Consider the following 11,346-nt stretch of genomic DNA (forward strand, 5'->3'; position numbering starts at 1 on the left):
ATCTGTATTCCAGTGCAAAAGATGGAGAAGATCATACATCATGTGGATGAGGAAGAAGATGAAGACGTTGACAGTGATCAGATGATGTTGAAGCATCGTCCAGGCCGTGGTCCTGAGGTAGAGCTGCATCTGAACTCTGAGCTTTCTGTGAGTGTGTCTTTATGTGTGTGTGTGTGTGTGTGTGTGTGTGTGTGTGTGAGGGTCTCAGCAGCTTTTCTTCCTCTCTCTAACTGAGGATAATCCGGATGAATTATGGAGCAGGTTTTCAATCCCTCAATCCTCAGAAAGTTCATTAGAGATTAACAAGAAAACTTCCTTTAAACTTTGAGATTGAAAACACACACACACACACACACACACACACAATGATAGTGTTTCAAACGTAGAACCATCAAACACAGAATCTCATGTTTGTTTCACTTTGATTCAAAACTTCACAGAAAGTCAGAAACTTGTGAATTTACATTATATATTATTGTATATACATTATGTTTTCATACAACAAATATTCCTCCAGGAGAATAAAATAACCTGTATTTCTCTAAAGAGATCAATAAAAAACTGCACAATTAGATTTGAAAATTTTATGAAGAATATTTGCTAAAACATTAAAGAATTAAAGAGACTTTCAGTGTAAAACGTATCCATGGCAACAGGCAGTGAGTTAAAGGTAGTTTTTAAATGCACGTTTAACATAAAGGTTTAAGATTCACAAATGCAGTACGATCAATGTTCTATTTAAAACTACATCTGGGTTCTAACTAAACTGTAAACTTTATTGTTGGTATTAACCAAAGGGGGGAGGACGGGGGGGCAAACCAACAGATTTCAGGAAGTTCATCGAAACATTTATTCACATTATAACCTTTGTGAAGGATAGTTTAGTATGAGCTGGTTTCTAACACAGAATCCTTCTGCTGTCATCAAACTGGTGTGTGCGCGCTGTGACAGAGCAACGTTCATCAGAAACCATGAGAACATCATTGGTTTGATCTGGACCAGGGTCTGCAACCTGTGGCTCTGGAGCCTCATGTGGCTCTTTGACTCTTTTATGATGGCTCTTTATAGTTTACACTTTTTTTGGATTGTTTCTACACTAAAATTAAAAGTCGTACACTATCAGTAAAACCTTACACTGAAGAAGTAAAACATCAGCCCATATTTGTACAACTATAAACACATTGTTAACCTCACACTTGTTGCTAAACTCTACACAGTGATTTATAAAACACTAAACACACTTAACATACATTACACACATAAATCTATCATGAAGTCACTTCCTTAAATACCAAAGCACTGACTGTCACATGACCACACCGTCCAACCAATTGGTTTGTTTAATTGTAGACACACTAATCAGGTGTGTAAGCCCTATAAAAAGCAGCAGGTGAGTTCATCGTCTTCAAGCACAATGGAAAGAGTCAGAGAAAGAGTAAGACGAGGAGGAGGACGAGGAGAAAGAGGAGGACCAGGAGGAGAAAGAGGAATCAACAGAGGAAGAGAAGGAGGCCATGCTGGAGGTAGAGGAAGAGGAAGACAAGAAGGTTCTCAAAGAGGACCTAATCTGACCAATGAGATCAACACTGGTTGACCACGTTATCAACCACTGCCTGACGCTGAGGGAGGCTGGACTGTGAGTACAGTCACATCTAAGCTGATATACAGTAACACGTGTGATAAGAACATTTCTACTGGAAAATAGGTTTTATAAAAATATCAAAAACATCTGCATGTTTCAGTAACTGCTTACAGTACTGTAATATATGCACTATCAGCACTTCTGTTACTGTTTCCTGTGAAATGACTTGTACTGTAAACTGTTCTTTTTTTTCTACATAGGATTGAGGGTCAGGAACGACAAGGGGGAGGGGCCTCCCATGTTCACAGAACAGCAAGAGAGGGAGATAGTAAACATGGTTTTAGCTAACAATGTAATAACACTCAATCAGCTCCAAGCTAACATTATCAATAACCATATTCAACAATGTCCATCAGGTCTGGACATCAACACTGACACGCATCATAAAAAAGAACCATATTCAAATGAAGATCATTTATCCAGTGTCTTTGGAGCACAATTCTGAAATTCTATGCAGAGCTATTTATTCACTTTAGCAGCGTGATCATCCATACTGGAAGGTATATGACCTCTGTTTCCAGGCTGAGGTACCCCTCATCCAATCCATGTTGGAGGCCTGGGACCAGATGGAGGTAGCAGCAATGCAAGGGTGGATTCATCATTCAACACGTCTTGTTAATGACGACATTGTCTGTGATGTAGATGAAATTCTCTGACCAGATCCAGTTACAGTAGATGAAGAGACCATGTTTAGTTTGTTTTTTTTTTTTGTCACATTTTGTCTCAGTATATGAATCTCCATGTCAACATTTTGGGCGTGTTGATAAATAAATGAGTTTCTTCAGTTTACAACATTGGTCTTGTGTAGTGTTTGGTGAATTTACATAATATTAGTACTTTGTTGATAGTAGCCTACTGTAATCATAGGGAAGTAGAAGTGTTAAAAGTGTTTTAGGTTTATCACAGCAGACTGTAACTCATGTAAACAGAGTACAGTAATGTGAAACATGTGTTTCATATGGTAACAAAGTGTGGTTTATAGTTTTCACAAGAGTGTTTAATTATGCAAATGATCTGTAGTGTTTTGAAAACACCAGCCCTGTTTTGAAAATCGTGCTGAAGCAATCCAAAAAAACTTTAATCTGGACGAGATTAGACATGATGATTAGACATGATGATTAGACATGATGATTAGACATGATGATTAGACATGATGATTAGACATGATGATTAGACATGATGATTAGACATGATGATTAGACATGATGGCTCCTTTAAAAATAAAGTTTGTAGAACACTGGACTAGACTCTCCTGGTTCCTCTCAGCAGCAGAGGAACCAGAGGATCAGAACTCTACCAAAGACATTTTTATGTGGAGGGTTAATGAAGCAGGTGGTTTATACTCAGAGGGTTGTTGGTTCTAATCCTGGTCCATCACTGAGAGATGTTGATCAAGTCCTTGAACTAGAATTGATTGATTTAACCACAATGGATCAAAGAGTCTGATCATTGAAAGTATGTGGAAAAATGTTTGGGACGATGAATACTGTGTGTGTGTGTGTGTGTGTGTGTGTGTGTGTGTGTGTGTGTGTGTGTGTGTGTGTGTGTGAGGATGATCCTCAGGGATCTGTTGTGTATTTTCTTTAAATCTTTGCTCTAAGCAGATTATGGAGCAGAAAAGGTTCCTAATCTGTAAAGCGTCTCTAAGTTGTTTAGGGGGTGTTAGGAGGCGTATAAAGGGTCCAGGTCCCGCTGAGGGTCTCCACTCCGTCACCATGGGGAAATACTTCCACCTATACGAGAACGTGTCCAAGGTGAGCCCCTTTGAGGGGCCCCAATACTACCTGGCCCCCATGTGGGCTTTCCACTTGCAGACCATCTTCATGGGCCTGGTGTTCTTCGTGGGGACGCCGCTCAACTTCGTGGTCCTCCTCGCCACCGCCAAGTACAAGAAGCTCCGTGTGCCACTCAACTACATCCTGGTCAACATCTCCTTCGCCGGCTTCATCTTCGTCACCTTCTCTGTCAGCCAGGTGTTCATCTCCACCATGAGGGGGTACTACTTCCTGGGTCACACCATGTGTGCCCTGGAGTCCGCCATGGGCTCCATAGCAGGTAGGACCATAGATATATATAAACACTAGACGACTTATCTGTGCTGTTAGACAATGGGGAGCGACGTAGCAACATGGCGGCCATCTTACCTCAGACATCTGGCCACGCTCATTACATCGATGTCAACGGTGCACGTACTATTTATATAACTCTAACTCAACCAATTTTCAAAAGGTTTGATTTGTTATTAATGTCAGAGACATAGCTGTCATGTATCCAGTTATATCCAAGAAACTCCCGTATTTCACTCACCTTTCCCGCTGTCTTCCCGTATTATTATCCCGTCAATTTCCCATATATTACAAAATAAGAGCATTTTAATGTCAACAAGGATAAGCCTATCCATTTCTGATCACCTAATTGTAGTCTGTAAATGGTTGACAAGGTGGTATTTTGGATTGTTATGTTCTCCTGATGTTCTCATCATGTTCTCCATCTCCTCAGGTCTGGTCACAGCCTGGTCTCTGGCCGTTCTGTCCTTTGAACGTTACCTGGTCATCTGTAAACCATTTGGAGCTTTTAAGTTTGAGAGCAACCACGCAGTAGCAGCCGTGCTCTTCACCTGGGTGATGGGAGTGGGCTGTGCCTGCCCTCCCTTCTTCGGCTGGAGCAGGTGAAGGAGCTGAGGATGGAGCTGAGGGTGGAGCTCAGCGTGGAGGTCTGACTCTGTTTGGTGTGTGTGTGCAGGTACATCCCTGAGGGTCTGGGCTGCTCCTGCGGGCCCGACTGGTACACCCACAATGAGGAGTTCAACTGCAGCAGCTACACCAACTTCCTGATGGTCACATGCTTCATCCTTCCTCTCAGCATCATCATCTTCTCCTACTCACAGCTGCTGGGAGCACTCAGAGCCGTGAGTATTAGAGCCTCAACACTAACTGGTACAAGCTGGAACACACATAGATTCACCTGGTACTTCTTTGGTTCCTCCTGGTTCTCCTTGCTTCCTCTTTGGTTCCTCCTGGTTCCTTTCGGGTTCTTTGGTTCTTCTTGGTTATCGTTTGGTTTTTTTGATTCCGGCCCTCAGCTCTTCTTCTTCTCTCTCGCAGGTCGCTGCTCAGCAGGCGGAGTCGGCCTCCACCCAGAAGGCGGAGAAGGAGGTTTCCAGGATGATCATCGTGATGGTGGGGTCCTTCATCATGTGCTATGGGCCGTATGCACTGGCCGCGCTTTACTTCGCCCACTCGGCGGATGAGAACAAGGACTACCGGCTGGTCACCATCCCTGCCTTCTTCTCCAAGAGCTCATGTGTCTACAACCCGCTCATCTATGCCTTCCTCAACAAACAGGTGAGACCTCATCGTCCAATACACCGTGGGCAGCACTAACACTGTGTGTGTGTGTGTGTGTGTGTGTCCTACAGTTTAACGGCTGTATCATGGAGATGGTGTTTGGGAAGAAGATGGAGGAGACTTCAGTTTCCTCTAAAACAGAAACATCTTCAGTATCTACGGCTTCTTAACGACGACTGAGGAAACAAACAAACTGTAAATATTGTTTCTATAACAGATGCTGTGTTGACTTCACTGTAGACTAATGTGTTTAATGTACGGGCAAAAGAAAAGGAAATAAAAATCTCAAACAGTTCAGATGTGCGTGCGTGCGTGTGTCACTCACTCAGGTGTTTAAAGTGACCAGTTTTATTATATAACACACACTTTCCCACAAAAACACACATTTGTTTCAAAAAGCAGGTTCAACAAAGTTCAAACTCATTTTAGTTCAGGGGCTGAATACAAAGTCATTTTTTAACATTATTGTGCCATAGTTTACACTTCTACATATACATAAAATACTAAATATGTAAGAAACTGACAATATCTAAGCAATAAGTGACAGATATCAGTCCCACCAGAATCTACACTTTAAATGTTTTAAATTTTGTGAGCAATTTCTATTTAATTTTGAGTTTTTTCAACAGTTTAACATTAAAATGATTGCTATCATGTGATATAAACACTGAGAAATATTGTTGAGTATTATTTACACAATGATTCAATGATTTTCTTCATCATTTCAACTTTCTAATGCAGGACAAAATGGATGTTCCAAAGGACCGGATTTGGCCCCCGGGTCATGAGTTTGACAATTGTGCTCAAACCCCTCATGAAGTTTGTTTCCACAGGACACACACACACGTTAACACACTTCCGTCAGAAAGCAGGTTTAATAAAGTCTGGCTTTGAATCATATTAGGCCACACCCACAACCCTCCCCAGCTAATAGTCTGCACACACACATGCACACTTGTTTCAGAAAACAGGATTAATAAAGTCTGGCTTTACATCAAGCCCCGCCCACACCTCCGTCCAATGCCTGTTAACACAGAGCGCACACACATGTTAACCAATCACAGGCCTGTCGTTTCATTGATGTTTTGAATCGACTGGTGTCTGGTTTAACTGGTGACTGGCTCCAGTGTTGGCTGGTAGAAGTTAGTGACCAATTTAGATGGAGACCAGTTTAACTTCAACACCGTTCTGATGCTTGTTTATTCTTTATAAAGCTCCTGACTCTGTTACCATGGTGATGGTTACCATGGGAACATTCAGACTTGTTTAAACCTGCTCTCTGAAACAGGATCCTCGAGGTTTAGAACTCGTCGTGACGAAGCAGAGCTTCTCCAAAGTCCGTAGCTTGACTTCCAACAAACACCTCAAACTTGTCCAGGATCTCGGCCTTGCTCAGCATCCCGTCCTGTAAGAACACACGCTACGTTAGCGACGTGCTAACAGAAAGTGCTCCCTCATAGGCCAGGCTCACCTTGTTGGCGTCTGATTGGTGCATCAGATGTTGGGCCTCGGCCTCGGCCAGGTCGTAATCCGACGGTAGAATCCAGTCCAGAGTTTCCTCTCGGTCCATCTTACCGTCTCCGTTTTTATCTCTGAACTCAGAAAACTGCTGACGCTCAGATGCCACCCACTCAGGCTCCGCCTCCCCATCCACCTTAGAGTACATGTCCCCTGTTCAACACACACAATTAATACACACACACACACAATTAATACACACACACACACACACACACACCTATGTACTCCTCCAGGTCGATGAATCCGTCTGCGTTCTTGTCCAGGTCTTCGATGGTTTCCTGTGAGACAGGTGACGATGTGTCATGTGACCTCAGTGACATTACAGTGACATCACAGCGTCTCACCTGGACCACAATGTGCTTCATGTACTCGTGGTCCTCAGGATGGAGGAATGCGGTGAACTCGCGGCGGTCTGCGATCATGTCTCCGTTGGTGTCGGCCACTTTGAAACGACGCTCGTCTCTGGCCAACATGTTGGAGTAATGAGACTCTGAGTCCACCTGGGGGTCATCTGGGGGTCAGAGGTCACATCATACATTAAAAACTAGTCATTAATTAGTCCTGAAGCAGGATTTCTCATTGAACTACTGTAACATCACTGATAGTAAAAGTTATGTGACTCTTACGCAGCCTGTGATTGGTCAATAGTTCCTCTGTATCTGTACTGTGTCTGACTCTGACCAAAGCAAACGTTCATCATAACAACTGACTTTGATGATCAAAGCTGTCACATGCTGAACTGAGAAAGGGGCGTGGCCTAGATTAACCAATGAAATCTGCTGTTTCCAGTGCTCTTTAAACAGTTCACAGACTGGAAAACTATTACCAGGAAGTAAATAAAGATATAAACAAGTAATTAGGTATGAAAAGAAAGAATGTAAACAAGTAATAAAGTAAATAAATAAGTAGGTAGTGAAGCAACCAAGTCAATGAGTAACTAGAAAACTAATGACACAAGTATAAAAGTATCTATATAGGTAAATGAGTATTTATCTATATGAGTAACTAGATGAATGAGTAGTTATGCAAATGGTTAACTAAGTAAAAAATAACTTGACAAATGCTCACTATGTAACTAAGGGTTCTATTCTCCCATCTGGAGTTAAGCATTTTTTTGCACGACTGCAGTGACACACTTCTCTCCATATTTCTAGTGTAATATAATGTTTCACCTTATGGGGGCGCTGCACTTATTCCAGGGTTAGAAGAACATAAGAGGAAGAGGACTTACGCACACCGGAGAATGTGCGTAAAGCCAGATTTGAATGGGAACGCCCACATTTCAGGGCTGCTCCACCCACAGTGCGTAACTGTGATGAAGGTGTGCAGTGACTGACTTAAGTACAGGAGGAGAATAACATACAGCCAGAAACAGAACAGCTGTGTGGTTTTTTAGACTGACACATGGTAGAATAGAGTCCTTAGTGATTAAGGAACTGTGTCTCCAGAAAGAAGTAACCAGTTAAATAAGCTGCTAATTAAAATAGTTACTGTGTAAAAAGTACTTAATGAGTAATTACATAAAAAATGAACTATGTAAATTAGTATGTAAGATCAATAAGTATGTAAGACCACGCCCACAAGAAGGTGGGCGTGGTCTTACATACTTATGTGCTCCTTTCAGACTGAGCTGTAGTGGATGTTCTGACTGATATTTGTCACATCATTAACATATATCGGACAAAAGCGATTGATCGAAGCATCATTACTAAGGTAACCAATCAGAGAGGGTATGGTTACCAAGGTAACCAATCAGAGAGGGTATGGTTACCTAGGTAACCAATCAGAGAGGGTATGGTTACCAAGGTAACCAATCAGAGAGGGTATGGTTACCAAGGTAACCAATCAGAGAGGGTATGGTTACCTAGGTCAGTGTTTCCAGTCTTTTTTGTCCAATGTACCCCTTGACCCCTTGACTAAGGCGAGTACCCCTTTATTTTTTTAATTTGTGTCAGAAGGCTCGTCTGAATGCTTCACTCATATTTTGCTGATGTTTTGACCATTTTAGGTGTTGATCTTCACCTTTTTTAAAGTATTTTAAAGAGTTGTGCCACAATGTATTATAGATAGATAAGGAAAATGTCTGTGAGGAAGCAGTTTGTCTCAAAATTCTGCTGAAGTACCTCTGGTTGGGAACTGATCTAGGTAACCAATCATTGAGGGTGTGGCTACCTAAGTAATCGATGAGAGAGAATCTGGTTACCTAGGTAACTGCCGTAGGTGGCATTGCGGTACTCAGCCCATGTGATCAATCCGTCCTTGTTGAGGTCGAAGTCATTCCACTGCAGATCTACGTTAGTGTGGATGTGTCTCTGCTGAGCTTTTCTGATCCACTTCTTTAGCTCCTCCCCCGTTACCATGCCATCAGAGTCAGCATCCATCCTGTCCACCATCATACTACACACACAGAACAACCTGATTGAACCAATGTGCTGTCAATCAAAAGAGGAGGAGCTTATAAACTGTTTTGGTGTTTTGTGTTTGTTTTTTTCGAGGTTAAAACAACCAAGCCCCGCCCCCTCTGGCTGCTCTACGTGCTGATTGGATGAGTCACCCGAGGCGGCGGCGGCTCTCCTCCGGGGGCAGGCGGTCGAAGGCCCTGGCCTGTTCACGGCCCAGGAACGCTCGGTGGTCAAAGTCATGGTTCGGCTGGTCCACATTCAGGAGTTTCATCAGGGGTCTGTCGCCATGGAGACCAGGTTGAGTGTCGCCAGCGGCAACAGAGAAGAGGAAACACAAGACGGCCACACGGAGCATCCTGTAGGACTGATGAAGAAATGTCATCATCATCATCATTATTATTTGCAATGGGACAATGTAACGTCGCAATATTTCAAAGTATCGCGATCCCACTTGTCTCAGTGTCTGCTTAGAAGAGAAAACTGTTAAATAATCTATAAATCTACTAAATAATCTATAAATCTACTAAATAATCTATATATCTACTAAATGATCTATAAATCTACTAAATAATCTATAAATCTACTAAATAATCTATAAATCTACTAAATGATCTATAAATCTACTAAATAATCTATAAATCTACTAAATGATCTATAAATCAGGCTGAATGTTTCACTCCAATGGAAAACAATAGGATGTTTACAGTCAGTGAGACCGTGTGACATCATCAATCATGTGATTTCAACATGGAGAAACACAGGCTCTAAAACTGTAAATTACTCCTGTTTTTTTTTTTTTTTTTAAGGATTTTTTTTGGCTCTAGTGGCCTTTATATGACAGTTGCTGGACAGAGGGGGGTCAGGGAGAGCAGGGAATGACACGCAGGAGGGGGTCCCAGGCCGGGAATCGAACCTGGACCCGCTGCAGGTGAGGAACTACAGCCTCCGTACATGGGGCGGGCGCTCAACCCACTGAGCTAAACACCGCCCCAAATTAATCCTGTTTTAAAAATGTAATAAACAAATAATAATGTGTTTATTAGACATAGATCTACTAATAAAAACATTTAGAAAGTTTTAGGACACATTAGTGAAAACAGGAGGAGCCAATAATAACTGTTAGTACAGTTAGTGAGTTAGGAAGTGTTTAGGTGGACTGACACACACACACACACTACACACACACTCTCTCTCACACACACACACACGCACGCACTACACACATACACAAACGCACACACACTACACACTACATACATACATACACACACACACACACACTACACACACACTCTCTCTCACACACACACACACGCACGCACTACACACATACACAAACGCACACACACTACACACTACATACATACATACACACACACACACACACATACACACACACACACGCACGCACACACACACACACACACACACACACACATGCACTACACACATACACACACACACACACACGCACACACACGCACGCACACACACACACACACACACACACACACACACACACACACACACACACACACAAACGACGACCACAAACTTTAACAAACTCTGAACACAATAAACAAACTCTCTCTCCCTCTCACACACACCTGGTTACCATGGTAACCAGCCGCTGACCGCTCAGTCTCACCTGTGCGCGCGCCTTCTCTTTGATGCTTCGACCGTCACCATCCAGCACGCGCCTACTGCAGCTCGGTGACCACGCCCTCTCAGGCCCCTCATTGGTTCTTCTTCTTCTAAGACCCGCCACGCTCGGCTCTGATTGGCCTAAACTCAGCACAGGGACCAATCAGAGAGCAGGGCCCGTGCTGCCACGTTGTCGAGGTTGTCCATGAATGACCTTTCAAAATAAAATGATCCTTCAGAGCAGTTTTAGCAGCTACACACAGACACGCCCTTCAAATTAAAGTGTTTGTGAAACGAAAACATTTAAAAGGTTTAATAGAACACCGGCGATAAGTTAAACTAACCTGGTCTTAACTGATAACTAATAACCAATTAGTTTGTTATCCGGTAAGTAACCAACTAGTAAGTGATAAACTGCTGCTACTCCTCTCAACCACTCTCACTGGGATTATGGTGATTACCATAATTAGCACTGGCTTCATTAAGAGCAATAAAATCTTCATTTTTGAGCCAAGTCTCAGTGATGCATAATAAACCTGATGGTCAGTTATAAGATCACTCACTAAAAGAGATTTAGATGAAAGTGATCTGATATTTAATAGTCCACATTTAATGGTTTTTTCATTGTTTTGTGTTCTGTTCGTAGTTTTAATTTAAATGAGATTTTAATGGTTAACTCCTCTATTGTGGGCTTTAGTTTGTATTACATGTTCTGTACAGCTCAGCACAGTGTTTATGGGTATAATTCTCTATATTTTGAGTAAAGGGCTTATCTATGGAAGTGTTTGTT

The 11,346-nt window shown here is 42.3% G+C and overlaps 2 protein-coding genes across 2 annotated transcripts; one reads left to right on the forward strand and one right to left on the reverse strand.

Annotated features, from left to right (window-relative positions):
* Positions 1-3,320: 3,320 nt before the first annotated feature.
* Positions 3,321-5,164, forward strand: opn1sw1 (opsin 1 (cone pigments), short-wave-sensitive 1). The gene is made up of 5 exons (XM_028449202.1): positions 3,321-3,697; positions 4,142-4,310; positions 4,385-4,550; positions 4,747-4,986; positions 5,061-5,164. Exons 1-5 carry the CDS (start codon positions 3,358-3,360, stop codon positions 5,157-5,159), a joined length of 1,014 nt encoding a protein of 337 aa, XP_028305003.1. The 5' UTR covers positions 3,321-3,357; the 3' UTR covers positions 5,160-5,164.
* Positions 5,165-5,578: 414 nt separating this feature from the next.
* calua (calumenin a) lies at positions 5,579-10,669 on the reverse strand. The gene is made up of 7 exons (XM_028449204.1): positions 10,561-10,669; positions 9,065-9,276; positions 8,714-8,907; positions 6,855-7,021; positions 6,728-6,788; positions 6,461-6,660; positions 5,579-6,394 (listed from the first exon to the last, which is right to left on the reverse strand). Exons 2-7 carry the CDS (start codon positions 9,265-9,267, stop codon positions 6,290-6,292), a joined length of 930 nt encoding a protein of 309 aa, XP_028305005.1. The 5' UTR covers positions 9,268-9,276; positions 10,561-10,669; the 3' UTR covers positions 5,579-6,289.
* Positions 10,670-11,346: the final 677 nt, after the last annotated feature.

Source organism: Gouania willdenowi, chromosome 6, assembly GCF_900634775.1.
Source record: "Gouania willdenowi chromosome 6, fGouWil2.1, whole genome shotgun sequence".
Classification (NCBI taxonomy): domain Eukaryota; kingdom Metazoa; phylum Chordata; class Actinopteri; order Blenniiformes; family Gobiesocidae; genus Gouania; species Gouania willdenowi.

What these genes read in the sequence shown, in the direction of transcription:
- calua (XM_028449204.1), bottom strand. Translation starts at nt 9,267, where the DNA reads ATGCTCCGTGTGGCCGTCTTGTGTTTCCTCTTCTCTGTTGCCGCTGGC. An exon ending in GAGAGCCGCCGCCGCCTCGG is followed by an intron (nt 8,908 to 9,064) that starts GTGACTCATCCA and finishes CTGTGTGTGTAG; the next exon opens with TATGATGGTGGACAGGATGG. An exon ending in TGAAGCACATTGTGGTCCAG is followed by an intron (nt 6,789 to 6,854) that starts GTGAGACGCTGT and finishes CCTGTCTCACAG; the next exon opens with GAAACCATCGAAGACCTGGA.
- opn1sw1 (XM_028449202.1), top strand. Translation starts at nt 3,358, where the DNA reads ATGGGGAAATACTTCCACCTATACGAGAACGTGTCCAAGGTGAGCCCC. An exon ending in CGCCATGGGCTCCATAGCAG is followed by an intron (nt 3,698 to 4,141) that starts GTAGGACCATAG and finishes CCATCTCCTCAG; the next exon opens with GTCTGGTCACAGCCTGGTCT. An exon ending in ATGCCTTCCTCAACAAACAG is followed by an intron (nt 4,987 to 5,060) that starts GTGAGACCTCAT and finishes TGTGTCCTACAG; the next exon opens with TTTAACGGCTGTATCATGGA.